The sequence below is a fragment of the Carassius auratus genome, chromosome 18, assembly GCF_003368295.1.
Source record: "Carassius auratus strain Wakin chromosome 18, ASM336829v1, whole genome shotgun sequence".
NCBI classification, from domain to species: Eukaryota; Metazoa; Chordata; class Actinopteri; order Cypriniformes; family Cyprinidae; genus Carassius; species Carassius auratus.
The window spans coordinates 8,475,534-8,494,785 of record NC_039260.1 but is presented as its reverse complement, the minus strand read 5'-3'; the positions used below and the strand labels follow the sequence as shown (position 1 = coordinate 8,494,785).

Sequence of the window (19,252 nt, the reverse complement as noted above, 5' to 3'; positions counted from 1 at the left end):
ACTGCATAGAAAGAACATGCATAACATTGCTGAAAGAATATTAACAAATAAATACCTACAGAATGTTTAGATTTGGGTGAACTCTCCTTTTATCACTGCACCCTTATCACATTTCCTCCCCCTCATCACGCATCCATTGTGTAACGTCATTTTGCACGTAAGTCCTCTTCGCCAGCTACGACAGATGCCACTGTCACTCGAGAAAATAAATTCAGAATACTTAACGAATTAAGTGAGGAGCAAATTGCGGTTGGCCCCCTTTCATTATGCACAGATAGGCAGGCAGCTTGTTTGTCTTTTTAACAATTACCGCACGGCACGGAGAAGGGAGGGTTGGGAGGCTGACGAGCTCCTGATATCGCCGCTCCTTCCCCTCCACGGCAGCTGGCTGAGACACACCTGGACGGATCTGGGACGGCGGGGAGGGTAAGTGGGAAACGGGGCAGCTGCACCTCTACCAGATTTACCTGACAAAGATGTACACACATGCTGCTAACATACCAGAATCATGTCAAAGATTCATTCGCATCTAGCGCTTCCGGTGTCAGTAAACCCGATCAACTATAGACACGTTCCTCCGCAGTGTTTTCTTTAAGCACACCTGCAACCCCTGCCCATGCGATTTTGCCACGTCGCCCGCAAGTGTACCTCATTTTCCATTCTGTTCCCACATCTTTTGGAGGAGGCTCCCCCTGAGCAGTTCTCTTATAGATCTCCAAACAGCTTGTAATTACCTTTAATAAACAGCATAAGAAGCAAATCAAGCGCAAACGTGGCAAAATGAGCTCTCAGGGGGATCAGACATCACTCAGCCTTGCAAACAAACATTTCGGCAAAACACTGCTGCCTCACTCCCTTTTCAACATGACATTCTCTGTGGGGGCTATTCAAAGGAGGGAAGAAGGAAGAGATAGAGAAAGGAATTAGGAATTAAATGAAATCAGTGGTGTTTGGTCATGGAGAAAGTTAGGGGTCATGTGCTGCCACAGCATGTTTGAGCTTGAATGTGAATTTACACACAAACGTGCATACAGTTCAATAAAATTGCATGATGTATAAGTATCATACTAGTTATTTGTTTTGTCTTTAAATTAACATAACACTATAAATTATATATTCAACGCTATAAATGAATCATAACACTGCTGAACGAAATCTTAAAAAACAACAACTCACAAATACATCTTTGCCATTTAAAACAATGTAATATTAAAATTATAAATTTGAGTGTTTTATGGTAAATGCATTTAGATTTTTTTTTTTTATAAAATATAAAATAGATGTTATACATCAGCTATATATTGGTTATTAGTTAAGACAGTATCTATTTCAAATTAATGCTGTTCTTTTGAAATTCTATTTATCAAATAATCCTGAAAATATGTTTTCCATTTTAAAAAATATTAAGAACTACAACTATTAAAAAATATTAACTGTTTTCAATAAAAATATAAATGGTTCTTCAGCACCAAATCAGTATATTAGAATGATTTGTGTGTGTGATTCTGAAGACTCTTCATAAATCCACATTAAAATCTTCATTACTCATTTACAATTTAAAAAAATTATATTTAATAAGATAATTTTTAAACTTATATTATAATTAATTTAATTAATTAAATTCAATTCAATAATATCTTCACAATTTATTTGTTTATTACTGTACTTTGAATCAAATAAAATCAGCCTTGGTGAGCGTAAAATACTTTCAAAACATTTTTAAAAATCTTACTGACCCTACACTTTTTAACAGTAGTGTATACAGGTCAAGCAATGATGTGCTCAATAAGTAAGGCATTATCTACAGTCGGATGGTTGCTGCCAACAAGGTCATCAAGACCCTGATTTAAAGCACACTAAATTAATAAACAAAACATAAAAAATTTATTTTAGATCATTTTATTACATGAGAGAAATGAGACGGCAAACAGACAACATACAACTAGTATAGCGATGTAAGAAATCTGTGCTGTGCTGGGCAACGTTCAATTAATTAGTTTAGCAGCCATTACACCAAAATATTTGAGTGCAGAATGACCATTCAGAAACAAGTATTCAGAACACCTGCATAGTAAAACTCAAACATATGCAGATGTGAATGTGATCAACCGTGCACGTGTGTTGCATTGATTTGGTCAAGCTAAGCTCCCTCAATATTTCTCTCTCCCTCTCTCTATTCACCTCTAGCAGCGCACCCTCATTCATCCCCCTCAAACGTTGCCCAGCTCCTATGAGGTTCCGCCTGGCTAGCTCCAGGTGGTCTATGATGTGCATGAGGGGCTGTCATCTGTTCCCATGCTCACGTACTTGCCACATGGGCTGCAGTAGAGAGCGCCACACCATTAACAAGCCATAAAAACCAACCCAACCCTTTTAAAACATCAGAACACTGAGGAATAACTGCTCTCACCAAAGCCACTCAACCTAACATCGGCTCGGCGCACACAATAGAGACATCAGGGGCTGGATAACAGAGAGTGACATGCAATGTGAAGGAATGATGATTTCTTTTGCTCTCACGACTACAGAATGGAGGGGACTGGAGTATGGCTACACACACACAAATACACAGTGTGGCCCTAGGCTAGACACTGGCTTGCTCGCATACAGGACGGCTCAGTGAAGTGAACCCTCATCCACATTATCTACATCCATTGACTCCTAAAGCTTCTTGTGTGCTGCCTCATTAAGTCTGCGCTGACACAGAGAGACCGCACCAGGTCTCCTTTAGTAGTCAGCCTCCGTGCATGTGTGTGTCTATTTGTGTAAGTGTGTGTCTCTCTATAGTTTACAGCATGAGCTAGGCATCACCTCCAGCTAAATAAAAAGTCTGCACTTCTCTGTGGCATCGCTTTCTGTAAGAAAAATAGGCACAGGTCATGTTTACCACTACGAGACAATCCCGCAATCCTTCACTCTGCACTAAAGAATTATCTGACTTTGCTGGCGCACATTGAAAAAAATGATTTTCGACAAATAATAGCTGTGATGTGACAAGACAAAGATTCAAATATGGAAAAGCGCACCCACAGTTGAGACAAGAAGACTATAATGACATCACAGAAAACACCCTGGGGTCAAACGCCAAGCATCTATGTGGCGTTGCCTTGACAACACATGTGTGACTCGTGCTCCAGGCCTCAGAATCACTGGGATGAATAACTAAGAATCAACGGTGACATTAGCGATGCTCTCTGGAGAGCAGCCACATTCAGGTGTATGTGCAGTCATGCCCCTGGCCTAGCCCCATGCACAAATAACCACTATGACAAAGTGTGTGTGGGTGTATGTGTGTGTAAACTGGCAGAGGGAATGGGGTACGGAAATAAAATGACATGATAATATAAGCAAAGTTGCGCCCTTTACGTTCCTTTTGACATCACCTTCTAAATGAAATCATATTCTACAACTGAAATGAGAGTCTCATAAACTGTTTATTCTAAAATAAATGTTTTTTAAATTTCAAGTTAGTGTCTGAATTTTAAATAATGCAACAAAAAAGACAATCACATTAAAAATATGTTTGTACAGAAGAATTTAAATAAACAGAATTGAACTTCTACCAAATGTATTCAAAGAACAAATTTTATGAAAATAAAGAAACAATTTATTTGGAATTTGGAATGCATTTTAAGAATACTGTTCCCATCAACTCGTCAATCTGCACAACGCTGTATGCTGTGTGCTCTGATGTAAACACAACCATAACAAGCACATGGGGAACACTTGAGAGACAGCTTAATGAAAGCACATTCACTCTCTGACAGCAGATGGCGCTAAACTGCAGAAAATGCAGCCCTTATCCTGGAAACCCCATAAATAAAGCAGCTGGAACATTCTAAAACATATTTAAATAATTTTAAATAGCCATTCAGATTTGTGTATTCATTACGATGTTTATCACAGTGCCAAATACTTAAGTATTTATACTAAATTGGCTATTAATTTTCAACAATTTTTTTTTTTTATCTGGACTACAATATGCCCTAGATATTGTTTGAAAGTGTTTTGATTCTTTATTGTTAATTCACACTTTACATTAGGGCTTCATTAGTTAACATTATTTAATTCATTAGTTTACATAAACTGCCAGTAAAAAATTCTTCTGAACATTCATCAATCTTAGGCATTCCAATATTTAATAACACATTGTTAAAATCTAAATTGCAACTGTGTTATTTAAAGAGCTAACGTGAACTAAGACTTGTATTTTTGAACAAAGATTAATATCTTCTGTAGCCAATGTAGCTATTGCTCATTGTGAATGTTAATGGTTAACTAATGAGGTCTTACTGTAAAGTGATACATATGGGTCCATTTGCACTTTAATCTGTGTAAAACTTAACTATATATTTTTGTTTATTGATTTATTGTATTTAAATGTTCAGTTATTTTTGACATAAGAAAAAAGTTATTTAACCTGTTATACTGTATTATGACCATTTTTTATGTATTATGTTTTTAAACTAAATTTCAATATCGGGATAATACCGTATACCGTGATAAAAGCATCAGCAATTAATTGCAACAGAAAATTTTGATACCAGCATATCCCCTAATTGATCCAAATCCTATTCTATGGAACTAAACCACCATAACAAGAAAATACTTTTACTCCACTTGATATAAAACTAACAAAAACGCAAGATGTGAGGGAAGTCCACAACACATTATTATTTTAATCCTGTCACAACATAAATCCAGCTTTGCAAAGACTGTTGCCGAAGGGTGGAGGCTCCCGAGTAAAAGCCATTTCTCCTTTCACATGCTGCAAAAACGCTCTGTTTAATTCTGAGAGTATGGAAAAAGAGCATGAAAACTAAATTATGGGGACCTGAAGGAAAATGAATGACAAGTGATAAAAGTATGGCATGATCCCTTTATGTGACCAATCATGCACTGTTCTATACTATAGCCCCGGTCCTTCTACTCAAGCAGTGAGAGATGTATGTGTGCTGGAGGGGGGTCATTCATTCAGGTAATCTAGCTCAGAATGGAGAGAGATAAGGGGGAACAAACCTTGCAGCTGGGCAGGCTCTCCTATGGGCCGTCCGACAGGCAGGAAAGAGAAGGCAGGGTGACAGTTAGTCAGCAGCTCTATGATCACATGAGGGTTAGATGGTGGAGGAGGGGTCAGACATGGGGGTCATGGCTCACTCATGGTGACGGTATGGAGGGAGACTGGGCTGCCATGGTTTTTCATGTCTTAAATTGTCAAAATACACTGGAACTAAAAAAATAACCGTTGTTATGGTGTGAGTTCCCTCTAAAATTACACTTTTGTCATCATTTACTCACCCTCTTGTCATTCCAAATAAATCATAAGAACCACTTTAATTATATTTTTGTCATTTTACCTTAAAGGCACCAGTTCCCACTTTTATTACTAGGAAAATACAATAAACTACTCCTTCACTACTGGTTTTGTGTTCCACAGATAAAAAAAAAAAAAACATCAGACAGGTTTAGACAAATAATAGGATGATTAAAGGATGTCAACATTTGATAAACTATTCTTTTAGCACTCATTATCCTAACATTGCTCAAGAACAAACTTAAAGGGATAGTTTTTTGCATGATGAAGTCCCTCCCAAAAATGTAAATTGTATCATCATTCATGTAGTTCCAAACCTGTATGCATTTCTATCTTGTGCAGAAGCCAGAAGAAGATATTTTGAACAATGTTGATAACCAAACAGTTTTGGTTCCAATTTTTTTTTTTGTCCATATAATGGAAGTCAATGGAAACTGCAACCGTTTAGTTACCACCATTCTTCAAAATATCTTCTTTTGTGGTCCACAGAGGAAAGGAATTCATACAGTACAAGTTTGTAACGACATGACAAAACAGACCATTTTAGGTGGACTATCCCTTTAACAACTTGTCCTCTAACGCTCAATCCTGAACCTTTCACAGATCACAGCCGTGCGATACAAGAGACCTCGGAAAAGATAAACGAGGAGAGAGAGCAGACAAGATAGGGAGAATCAACGTTGGACGGAGGGGGGTGAAGAGGCTGACTACAGCTCAATCCACTAATAAAGGCAGATGAAAGGGAGGTTAAACACAATATGCTAATTGAAATGTGTTGGCTGATTAAGGGCGATTGAGAGCAGAGTGGACGTGCTGTGAGTTCTGTACGCTGGTGATTAGTGCAACATTAGTGTCTGCATGCTTTTCCTTGTGACGTGCCCAAATGGACGGATGGAGATAGAGGTGTGTGGGGTGGGGGGGTGGATGGAGAGATGAAATGAGTGAAGCCTCTCCTACTGTTCCTATACTCTCACCCAACATGAAAAGCAAAGAAAAACACAGGAAACTTTGTCAAACCCCAAGGACTCTATTGAGGCCTGAAAAACAATCCAGGCTATGTGCGTCTAGCAAAACACAAACATTATAAAACATCACACCTTATCACAAGGAGTGTCAAGAACGTGTCAAGGTGGAAGTGTGGAACACTAGGCCGAGTTCCTCGCTGTATTGTTTGAGAGGCCTTGTGTTTTGTGTCTGCTTGTTTGCTACTCAAGCTTATTTTCCCTCTCTTGTCTTGCTTATCTGTCAGTCTGTCTGTATTTTTATTACTATGATTTTTCGGTCCTCATCTTTTGTGTGTGAAGGTCTCTCAGGAGCACAGGGGATTTTTTTTTTTGCAGGTTTTATTGTTTTCTGCTGTGCAGATGTAGACCCACGGGGTGCCCCCTGCAGGTGTGAGAGTGTGTATGTAGGTATACGTGTGTGTGATTTCTAGCATTCGCTCTCAAGAGTGTGCGTTTGCGTCGGCTCTCCCCCCGCCAGCAGGGCGCGCCGCTGCGCAGAGGTGATCATCAAGGGGTGCTGTGCTAAATGAAGACTAAAATTAAAAGCAGTGCACTGAGATGCCTGTGACTGTGCGGACACATCCCCGTGAGGGTGGCCCAACAGTGGGACAAGACATCTTTTTGCCCCCAAACTAACAGCCTGGCTCAGAGGGGTTCTGTTATATTAATATGAATATAAACTCACTGAGCTGGATCGAGCTCCGCTTCTCATTTTCATCTGCATCCCTGTCATTACAGGAACGAATCAAAATGGTGTCTTTTATGTGCTTGTACTGCCAAAGTGTAATTTGAAATCTGTTTTGCTTTATTAGATGCTGCAGAAAGTGAGATGATTTTTTTGATGCACATCTGCATAAGCATACATGCTGTATTCTGATCCTTAATGGAGTGAAATATAGGGATAGTTCACCCAAGAATGAAGATTCTGTCATTTACAGGGTGTTCATAAGGTTTACAATAAAACATTTATTGAAATAATGCTTGTGCGTGTATAATTTTAAAACACTAAAAGTGAATTAAATTCTACATTTTATTTTCAGCATTTTTTATATAATCTTTCTTTTCTAATTTTTTTACTTTTAATCTATTTTGACAAACCAAAACAGTGAAATAAACATCCTTAAAAACTTACTGTGGAGCCATGTAAACTCTTATTGCGTGCAAAGGCAAAGGCACATCTGTGTTGGAAAGAAAAAACTCCAGAATGATATGTAGGTGACAGAAAATTACCTAGATGTAAATAATGCCCATTTTTATGTTTTTTATCATCCTGTTTAGGTTCCTTCTCTAACAGTCTCTTTGCATTCCATCACCAGTCAAACACAACTGAACGCCACAATGCAACACAATTCTCAGCTCTACTCCTTGAGTCCAGTCTGTGTCATGGCTGAGACAGGTCTTGGTGTGGGGCAGTAAAATGTGTAGAGCAGTATCTGTCTCCTCACAGGGGAAATGAGAGGTTTTACATCGGCTCTCACATTATGGAGTGTGTGCTTTCGGATGGGGTGTGAAAATATTACTGTTATTGCCAGGATTCTGTTTCTCTGGTAAGCCAGACAGAATCATTCACTACTGTATTTCCCACAAATTGCCCTGTAGTGTGACAAATTAGACTACAAACATTTAATAAAGTCTGACAATTAATATAAGGTCATACAAAGCTGCATGTGCTGGATAATAAATGCTTAAAATTTAGATGGCATAGGTTGATTAAAAACCCTACTTGGATTGTGTAAATAGATTAGCTTTACATTATTGGTGTCAAATGATTAATTGTGATTAATCGTATCCAAAATAAGTTTTTGTGTACACAATATATGTGTGTACTGTGTATATTTATTATGTACAGTATATGTAAATACACACATGCATGTATATATTTTGGAAAAATATGTTATGTTTATATATTAAATATATTTACATATAAAATAAATTATATGAATATTAATATATACATGTAAATATTTTCTAAATATCTGTATATTTATATATACGTAATACACAGAGTACGCACCTATATATTTTGTCAACAAAAACTTTTATTTTGGACGCAAATAATCGTTTGACAGCACTATTTTACATGCATCTGAATCACAGTGTGCAGTAAAAAGTCTCCACTTCAGAAAAGATCATTTATTTTCAGAAAAAAAGAAAAAAAAAGTTTCAGGTTCGAACAGACCAATGGAATGCGATCGCTTTGCAGGTTGACAGAGCCTTGAACCAATGAGAGAAGAACCTGAACAGAAGATAAACAGACTATCACTGCAATATGAAACTAATGATAATGCAGTAGAAAAACCACACAGTAAATAAAAGTCTGCATGACCCAGTGCAGTCTGGAGCCGTCGGTTGTTTGATGAAATCAGGGCAGCGCTAATGAAATTCATTTTTCCCGTACACGCGGATTGCCGCCTCCGTGCTAAGGAAAATCGGTACGCGGTCTCTCCGCACAGAGACAAACGTCTACATTAAATAATCACACGGCTTCAATCAACAGGCAGGGAAAAATAAACCCACATTCCTCCAGGCTCACCGCCTCCTGGAGAACGGAGCTCTGATCGCATTCGCCTGCCTCACCAGTCGGATTAATTAAAACACTAGGCTTTTTCCACCCCTCCCATCTCAGTGTAATCAAGCTCTTTTGCAGCAAACCGCAACAGCTCGAAATCTTTATCGATTCCCTCACCTATGCTCAATGCCACTTACATGCAAAGGCAGGCGGCGAAGATTTGAAATGACACCAACATAATCTAAACCTAAATTAAAGATCAAGTCACAAAACCTCAAGGTGCCCTAACTACCTGAAGCATGCCTTAGGAAGCCTTCAGGTGTGTAAAACGAATGTTAAAGGTGTGTGTGGGGTTTTCTATTTCTTTTTTTATTTGTGGGAGGAAAATCTCTCGTGATTGGTGCACGTTCCTCTTGGGCTGCCGGCAGAGCAAAGTGACGGTACAGAAAATGACACAGGCAGTGTGCTCACGCAGTGGTGGGGCGCTCACAGGAAGGACACAAGAGAAAAGAGGAGAGGACAAGAAGAGAGGGGAGCAGATGTTGCAAGTTTGAGGAGGTAAACTGATTGAGATGAGGTGTCACCTCAGCCTACTGGTGACTGTGAGAGCGAGAGAGGGGAGGGGGTGGAGCGGGAAAGTGGGGGGATGTGGGAGGCTAGGTGAGGTATGATCACACCTCGGCAAAAAGGTAGGAGGACTGAAACTGGGAACTGTGTTACTGTGTATCCACGAGCAGGGAGGATGTTGACAAAAAAAGCTGGAGGTTGACAGAATGTGTCTGTCTGTGTATGCGAGCTTTTATCAGATGTGTCAATCATATATAAGAGCAGGTATGTGTGGGTAGGAATGCACAGGGACTTCCACACATCAACTTCAACATTCAATGTATATGCAAAGACCACACTCTCACACACACACAGCTGCTTTTGGCAGAGACGCATGCATGAATATGCATAGTGAAAGCACTGATGAAACACAGGAGGCGGAGAGATCAAATTCGTGCGATTTCCACAGCTGCCAAACTGTGAGGAAAAAGCACAAAGCTAAATTGTTCTATTTAACACGGCAGGAGAAGAACATGTAGCCTACTAATGCTCACTCAATTAGTAAGTTCAAGTCAAATAATCAGCAACAATTAAATATATGTCACAGTGAAACTACACCGAGTCCATTTGCTGTCAAAATTCAGCTATTTAAGTAATTGTTTGATATTGATGTGACAAATCAGAAAGCACACATAATATAAATGAGGCTGTCTACAAAATGACTGATTCATAAATTGCAGCATACCATTATTATAAGAAAAGACCATTCTTGACTTAAAGGGATACTCCAACCTAAAATGAAATTTTTTTAATTAATCACTTACCTCCATGTCGTTCCCAACCCTTAAAAGCTTTGTTTGTCTTCGGAACACAATTTAAGATATTTTCACCAAAATGGCACTACGGCGATGTGGGGAGAGACAGAGGAGAGGAATTGTTGAATAAAGTCATATTTTTGTTTTCTTTGTGCCCAAAAAAGTATTGCCGTCGTTTCATAATGTTACGGTTTAATCACTTAAGGAAAATTTGACTATTCTGACGATGCTTTTCATACTTTTCTGGACATTGACAATGTAACTTACTTTTATTTTGGGGTGGAGTATCCCTTTAACATGAATTACAGTGAAATTCATAGCTTGAATTGCTTAAGATTTTAAAAGCGAATATATTTTTATACATGCATTTGTGCATAAATAAAATTCCTAAATTGATTTCAGCTACATTGTTCTAGAAATCTGACCAGCACTTATGACTGTGATTAAAGTATGAGGCTGATTATGGTTGTCACATCTACAATGACCTTGGTCACTCAAAATGCTTTACAAGTGGTCACAGAGCTGCATGATGCAAGTATACCTGTTTGATTATGTAAAAAAATTAATAAAATAAAAAGCACTGTGCATGCTTGTAAACTCCAGCATAAAAGACAGGCTTAAATATCAAAGTCGTATAATAGCCTCACTAGTCATATATCAAAGCTGACAGATAGTGTAGCTATTTAATGATTGCTCCGTAATCTCAAAAAGAAAGCGGAAGACAGAGTGCAAAAGCGCTAAATCTAGAACTCCTTTGTGATCTCGCTTCAATTTTCTGGCGCCTAACGCAGAGTCTGATAAAGGTTAATACACGACTCCCTTTTCATTATTCAAAGACGTCATCAATCTTTGAAGAGGGGTGGAAAAAAGAATAAAATAACAACGGCACTTAAAATAATCTGCCTCAATTCCATAATTAATCTCCTCCAGCTTTTCTGACAATTATGATGTTAATTAACCCAAAATTCCCTTCATGGTGATGGGGAGAGACATACGATCCGCCTTGCCGTCTCACACACAGCCTTTATCTTTAGCATCAGTATCTTCAGAGAGGGAAAGTGAGAGAGGATGGAGGGATGAAAGGAGAGAGCACTCAGCGTGGTCCAAATTGGATTGTGTTGGTCTGAGATTGGGCAGGTTGGATGCAGTTAGGTTGTGATTGAATGGTGAAGGGTCAGGTGAGATGGGAAAGAGGGATGGGAGAGAGATAGGTGGATGGGAGGTTAAAGTCAGGGCGGTTAATATGGGAATAATTGGGTGCTAAGCACTTCCATGTTCATTATATGAAGGAGAAAATGAACATGGAACCAAAGGGCCCTTGAATTAAACTCAAAATTCCTCCCACCTAAAATAAGAACAGACAAAAAGAAAAGTGTAGATTGCGAACAAACACACAAGTCTATGTGGTTAGGCACAATGGCCTTTCTAAAGACAGATGCAGCATGCACACTAGGACTCTAAGAATACATCAGGCGGCTCTGCTCTAGTATCGGCTGTCAGGTCTGGAGAAGGCCGGGGAAGTTGCTGAGGCTCGAAGCATTGCGCCGTTTGTTCTGTGAAATTACTCACAGGCCCAGCTCGTTAATCTACACTACAGTGTGCTGCAGCAGCAATTATTACTTAAAGAATAACAACACCAAGGGAGGAGGCATATAAAACACCTACAGAGGAACTGTTCAGTTAAGCTCATACACTGCAGCCAGGGCCATTTGCCAAAGAAACAAGAAACACGGGATGTAAAATATCATCCACCAGGAGCCAATCATTAACAAGTCCCACCTAGCACTCCATAGCATGCTAGTATTGGAGGAAACACATTCCTATAACTTAAGCCACAGAGCCTTTTATTAGTCCACCTAATCTATCATAATATGAATTCCAACATCGGTAAATAACACCCCCTCCACATACACATGTAGCTACTCTATTCGTAAAATATCTGCAACAAAGAGCAAAGTGCATGTAATTATCCACGACAGGCTACAGGAATGAAATGAAGGGGAATAAAAGTGAACCTAATTGTTTGTTGGCCTTTGCTGAAGGAGCGAGACCTGCAGTCCTGGTCTCGGCTGCATGGTGAAGAGTTAACAGAGCAATCAGACCTGCAGCCGAGGCCTCAGCTGCGTAGTCAAGTGTTAAACAATGGAACAGCTGTTGAGAGCGATGTCTGCACTTCCAGAAATAGAGCTGTTCATTTCACCTGTCTGTCTCACACCTGTGTGCAGGGAGTGAGAGAGAGTGCTGGGGCAAGACTAAGGCAGCAAATAAGGGTAGGAAAGCAGGAGGAGCGACTGGCAAGCAGCCAAACACACAAACACACACACGTAAATACACACAAACACACACGCACTAGCAAAGGAATCTATGGGGTTGACTTACCGATCATATGATTGGCAACATGGATCTGGATCTCTCGTTCTGTCTCAAAGGTCATTTGGCATTTGATGCACTGATATGTCTTCTTCTACAAAGAAAAATACAGAACTGAAATTCACATTGAACAGAGTTTTTTAATTCTCCACACACTTGCAAACACCAGAACTATCCTATGCTGCAACGATGGGGGAAAAGGCAGAGATTCTCCTATCTGTTACACTGAGCTGAGACAAAAACACAGGTAAAGATTGAGCATCCCTGGAAGTTCACTGTCAATATCTAGTGAAGCGAACAGGCTGTACAATAGCCCAGCAGGATGAGGCTGCTGAACCCTCTGGGGCCAGTAGTAATGTAGCCATGAATTCACACATCTCTCTTTGACTCAGAACACTTTGGGAACACAGGGAACTTATACACTAAAAATACTGCCAGAAAATGGTTGCTGGCAATGTCTCCCCTTTTCAAAAGAAATTGCATAAAATTCTTCTTTGAACTGCCAAAAAGAGAAGAGATAATAGGAAAAGAAACACAAAAAGAGAAAAGGTAGAGAAAGAACACAAATTTGAGAACTAGAGGAAAACCTCAAATGACCTAAAAAAATACCCTAAGCAAATACAAAACCATTTTGTGATAGAACATTTCTGTCAAACAGCCCAATCCTTGTTGACAATGGCTAAGAGTCATCTTTGATCTTCAGTTTTTATATTGAACTATCAAGTACACTTTAATACCCTTTCAGACAAAAGTACATATAATTGAGACTATCAGGTTGTATCAGGTTATCATGAGGGTGAGGCTTTGGCACTTACTTTAGGGACAGGTGAAGCATCAGTAACTTTCTTAACTCCACTGGTCTCAGGGCTCATCTCAGGATGGTCCACCTGAACGTGGTTTTCCAGGTCTTCCAGGGTCTCAAATTTAACAGCACACTCTGGGCAGCGCAGTCCAGTGGTGCCCTTCTCCCCAGCCTCTTGTGGGGTGACAACAACAGTTGGGGACTGGCCGTTTGTACCCCGACTCATGCAGCCAGCACAAAGACCATAAGGCAGGCCGTTCACATCTATCTTGACCAGTTCTTGCTTATTCTTGAAGTCTTTGAGACACAGGGCACATTTATAGAGTTTGTGGGCCTGCAGCTGGCCATTGGGAGATGACGAGGCTGATCCTCCTCCACCGCCACTGACCCCAGAAGACGAGATCTTCTGCATGTGAAAGGTTCCATGAATCTTCAGTTCGAGCGTTGAAGTGACAGTTTGCATGCAAACTACACAGCGGAAGCCTGTGAGGGAGTTCCTCAGGTCAGGGTGCATCTGGCAGTGCTCAATGAACTCTTCCTCACTCTGCAGGGGCATCTTACAGATACGGCAGTTGCCTGTGTCCAGGCTCTTGCTGTGGGTGACCTTGTGCTCAGTGAGAGTAAGCAGTGAAGGAAAGCGTTCGCCACAGATGGGACACATGTAGTGTTTTGCTGGGCCACGGTGCGTCTGAGCATGTTCCCTCAAGCCGTTCTCAGAAAAGAAGGTCCGTGAGCAAACATTGCACTTGTGGTTACCCTTGATGAAGTCTGCCTTCTTTTTTCTTGAGCCTGCATCGTCCTCACCAGGCCTGATATTGTGGTCTCGAAGGCGGTGGTTTTGAAGCAGAGACTCCATGGTGTAGGCCGCACCACAGATGTCACAGGCATACATTGGCTCTGAGGCATCAAGCTCCTCTTCACCACCGCTAGCTTCATGGCTGTTCGCTGTTTCCTGATTTCCGCCTTTTAATAGCATGTTCTGCAAATCTGCTTGCTCAGCAGCTACAGTCGATCCTGCTGTGGAACGCTTAGAGCTTTGAGTTACCCCATTGGGTGTTCCATTTTGGCTTCCTCCATTTCCATTGCCATTTCCTCCATCAAAAATGCAGTGCTTCTCTCTGAGATGTCTTTCCAAAAGGACAATGGCATGGAAGGCCTTCCCACAGAGTCTGCAGTTATACTTTTTACTGTGAGTAGTGATGTGACACTGGAGCTCTACTTCTGTGCCAAAGGTCTCCCCACAGAATATGCATTTGCGTGCTTTTCCGGTTGCCCCGGTACTGGTAGGGTGACCCAAATGACTGTGCTTCACATGTAACTGCAGGTCACTTTCTTTGCGGAAGTCCCAAGCACAGGCCGTACAGCGATACATTTTCTTCTCATTGCTGTGCTTGACAGCCAGGTGGACTTGTATAGACACCTTTGAATCAAAGACCTCCTGACACAGTGTGCAGTGGTACAGCACAAATGTATGCATGTCTAGCAAGTGCTTTTGCAGATCGTCTACAGAAGAGAACTGTTTGTCACAGCTCTCACAGACATACTGGGTGGAAGTGGTGGTATAGTGAATCGTCAAGTGCTGAAGCAGTGCCTCTTGAGAATCAAAGTCCTCTTTGTTGCACTGTGGGCAAGACTGCCTCCTCAGTAACAGTTCTAGGTGGGACTTGAGATGGGCTTGGAAGCCCTCAAAGCTGGTGAATCGAAGGTCACACTGATTGCAGGGATAGTCTCCATTAGCAACTGCTGGAGTGCTGTCACCAGTCACCCTATGGCGTTTGGGTGAGGATATCTCCACGTCAGATGAGGCTGGGCTCAAGTCTGCCACTTTGACTTTGCGCTTGTTGTTGGCGAGTGGGATGTTCTTGTGATTCTCTTTAATGTGTTTGGTGAGTTTGAGGAGGGAGCCGAAGATGGGAGAGTTGGTGCAGTAAGGGCAAGAATACACTTCCATGAAGGACTGCGAGGGCTGCAAGACTGGGGACTCCATCTTGGTCACACCTCCCCCACTACTGCAATGGGTCTGCTGGATGTGCTCAGTGAGTGAGGACTCTGTAAGGAAACCCATGGAGCACTGGTTGCAGAAGAAAGCATGGTTGCCCTCCAAAGTGGTGGATCCAGCAACAACACCACCACCAGATAAGCAGTGAGAAACACGAATGTGCTCTTGCAGGCTGTTGATGTCTGCGAACATGTCAGGACAGTAGTTGCAATGAAAGGCCGAAACGTTACTGAACTGCAGAAGGGGAAAGTTTGATGCAGAGCTCCCACTGGATCTATGTGCTTTGCGCACATGCTCATTAAGGTTATAGAGAGTAGGCAGGGTTTCCAGACATAACTGGCAAGTGTGGCTCTGCTGAGGTTTGTCTGCATGGATAGTCTTCAGATGAATCTCCAGGACAGCCAGACTGTTGAAATCTCTCTTGGAGCAATATGGACAACTATAGGTCACTTTGCCTGACCAGCTTCCATCGTCATGATCAGAAGAAGGTGCTAGCTTTCGTCTGCTCTGACCAGGCTTAAGGGTGGAGTCTGGGGTTGATCCTCTCTCCAGGGAGGCACTGGAATCAGGGGTAGCGCTGCTCATTGATGCCACGCTTCCCAAGACTGGATCAGGACTGGCACTGTGGTTGCTGGAATCTGGCTGCCGGTGGCTGTCAAGATGACAATAGACCTCCTCTACAGATGGGAACTGCTCAGCGCACATGGGGCACTTGTGTTTCTTGTTGGCATGCATTCTGTCAATATGGGTGAGAAGAGAGCCTTCATCGCTGAAGATTTCAGGGCAGTGGATGCATTGAAGCTCTGCGCGGTCTGAGAGCTGGGGATGCTGTGTTAGCACGTGTTTCTCAAGTTCATCTGTCTGACTGAACGTCTCCTCGCAGTAATCGCACATGTATAGGTCCTGGTCCTGGTCAGCTACATCACTGCTAGATCCATCTCGCTTACCCTGGTCTTTCTTTGCCAGGTGTTCCTTGTTCTTCCGATGAGCTTGCATGTGGCTCTGGAGAGAGGAGGTGGAAGAGAAGCCACGCTTGCAAATGCTGCACTTGAATGGTTTGCTAGAACTGTGTGTCTTAAGGTGGATCTTGAGATGATCGCTGCGAGAAAATGCTGCCTCGCACTCCTGGCAACTGTACTTCTTGTCACCGGTGTGCAGCTTGACGTGACGATCACGGCTGCGCTTGTGTTTGAACAAACGACTGCAGAAGGTGCATTTGAAGGGCAGCTTGTCACTGTGGATCTGCTCGTGACGCTTCAGGTAGCTGAGGCGACTGAAGGACTTGTCGCAGAACTGGCAGGGATAAGGAAGGCCAGAGCCCCCTTCTTCCTCCCCTGTGCCCATGCCCATATCGCAGCAGCCATCCCCTAGCATCTGTGACGGCGATGCCACGTCTTTGCTAGAGGGAGAGGACGCCACCCAGGAGAGCCCCGGGTCATCATCACCATCTGCAATGCAAAACACAGACAGAATTAAAATGTTAAAGAGGCAGAGAAAATATCAAAATAGAAGCAAAGAACTAAAGACAGTAGACCCCAAAGGAATAGAGAAATAAGGACAAAGATGTATTTTTTATCCTCTTATCCTCCCTCAGCAAACAAGCTCATGCCCATATCCCCCAGATTTGGATCTGCGTTATCATATTTTCATTATGGTCACCAGATTGAAAAGCTTCTCAAAAGTGATTAAAGCACATTCAGGAAGGAAGGCTCTCTTACTGCACAATGCATACAAAATCATAGCACTGGATTATTTATGTTTTTTCGCTGTTTGTGCAAACACACGGCCAGTCTAGATTAATGCAGGCATACATTATACAAAGATATACAAAGCGGGTTGCTCTTAATTCTGTCCTGCTTTGTGCAATCTGATGGGGCCTGACACAGTCCACACGTCATCTATTTAGAATCTCAACTAGCAGACTACGAAGGAAAGCAAGGGAGAGAGCTCATGACTTATTGAGCAGGGATGCTGTGAGCACAAAGTCCCACTGCGGCTCAGACAAACACAGAATTTTCTATCAGTGCACTGTTTGTTTGCTTTATTTTCTCTAAGTTGTATGTTCACTCTTAATGCGTGGAAAAAGCCTCCGGTATAACAGATCCCCAAAAAATGTATGTTTACAGAGGATAATGCTCCGCATCCCCTAAAAGCTCCATTGGCACTCACAATCCAAATGTAACAATGGCCTCCTATGCTCAGTATTCTAATTAGAAATGAAAAACCCACTGAAACAGAGTCACAATCTATAACCCAATGCAATGGGAAAAGAGAAAAGTAAAAAAAAGAACAAAGAAAGTGCATCACCTCAGCGTGTATTGTATAAACTAATAACTTCAACTCCATATGGCAGTTGTTGGATTTTACTTCCGCCCACTACTCTCCCATTACACAAAGGTGAGCACAGCAGAATTTGTAGAAAATAAATTCAAGTGATGAATCGATCCACTTTAAAATGTAGGTGCTGTGCAGAACAAATAAATCTCCACGGGGGTTTGTGGGTAGAAATTTGTAAAACCATGAATTATGAATTTAGCTCTAAGCGAGAAATGAATTCAGAGCTGGAGTAAAGAAAAAGTTAAAAATAGAGATATCAGTAAAGGAGTAAAATAAAAGAAGAGAGTGTGACATCAGGAAAATACTTAAAGAGGTCATTCTATCAAATGGGAGCCCTTTCCAGGTTAAGGTAATTCAGATTTACCATTTAAGTATTTAATAAATTATGTTGTGGCATCTCACGCTTTATGATGGGATTTACTTGCCCTACTTTTAACAGAATATAAGAAAAAAAAATCTCAATAAAGGCGTTTTGATTTTTTTTTTCTTTTTTTAATTCTTGAAAGGGTGATGTTTGTGCCCATGTGTACCCCTCTTCTGTACCCCTTTCATTTTCTGCTCCAGTCTCACTCACTTTCTCAGATTACATTTAGCGTGAGACATCCCGGCCCACCTCTCACACACCAATTTCCCCACCCTCCTTCAAGTACAGTGCCCTCCCTCTGTTCTGTTCTCATGCTTTTGTGTCCGTGTCAGGATAAGAACTATCCCAACACAACCTAAAACCCTTGCAACACGGGAGAGAAAGTGTTGCAGTGGCCCAATGAAAGAGCCCAGATGAAAAGCCCATAAGGGACTTAACCGTGGTGAATTCTTTGGCTGCACAATGAGACCGTGGCCCCTGACAGGCCATTCTCTGATCCAGCCACTGTGGAGGTGATGGGGGGAGGTATGGGGGTGCCGACTGACAGGTAGGCCGTCCTGCTGAGACACAGACATGTACCACAGTGCAAGAGATACAAAGAAACACTTGCTTGAGTTCAGAGCCAGAAAAAAGGAGGGGGAAAAAAGAGGCAGAGTAGAGGAAAAGAATGGAGCCCAAAAGAAAAAAAAACCTCCTGGCACATGTGGTCATTCTGGTGAATTATAAATCTATTAATGCTAATGCAATCCCTCTGACTGCGACAGAATGTGAGAAATCACTTTTGAGAAAGAGGGAGATTATAGTCATTAAATAGCTTTAATCCTCAGAAGTGTGGCTGTCGGAAAATGGAAGATCACATGGCTTTTAGGGGGCTTTTGTCATCTGTCCGCCGGGGGACTTGGCAAGAGCACTAAACAGGGTAAGAAATTTCAATGAAAAGTTAAATTAGAAAAGAAACAGAAAGAAAAAAGTGAGGGGGGAGAAACAGAGAGAGAAAAGAACTGGCGACTGGAATGGGTGCGAAAACATGGGGCTCCTTCCACGCTCCTGTTATTTCCACATTTACAGGCTTGACCGACCTTCCCTTTCTTTTCAGATTTTCTCCCTCTCTGACAGTTTGTTTCTCACTTGTTCCACATTCCATCCCCAAACTTTCTTTCATGTTGTGACTCATTACCGAATTAACAGGCTG

General features: G+C 41.6%; 1 protein-coding gene across 3 annotated transcripts in view; it reads right to left on the bottom strand.

Annotated features, from left to right (window-relative positions):
• znf423 (zinc finger protein 423) overlaps positions 1-19,252 on the bottom strand; it is a 149,045-nt gene that overhangs the window by 60,963 nt on the left and 68,830 nt on the right. For 2 of the 3 annotated variants that reach the window (XM_026287422.1, XM_026287419.1), the window contains 3 exons: positions 13,374-16,807; positions 12,568-12,652; positions 5,020-5,040 (listed from right to left, as the gene is read on the bottom strand). In XM_026287422.1, the coding sequence (XP_026143207.1) occupies positions 5,020-5,040; positions 12,568-12,652; positions 13,374-16,807 (3,540 nt within the window). The remainder of the gene's footprint in view (positions 1-5,019; positions 5,041-12,567; positions 12,653-13,373; positions 16,808-19,252) is intronic. The other variant, XM_026287420.1, reaches the window with a different exon arrangement.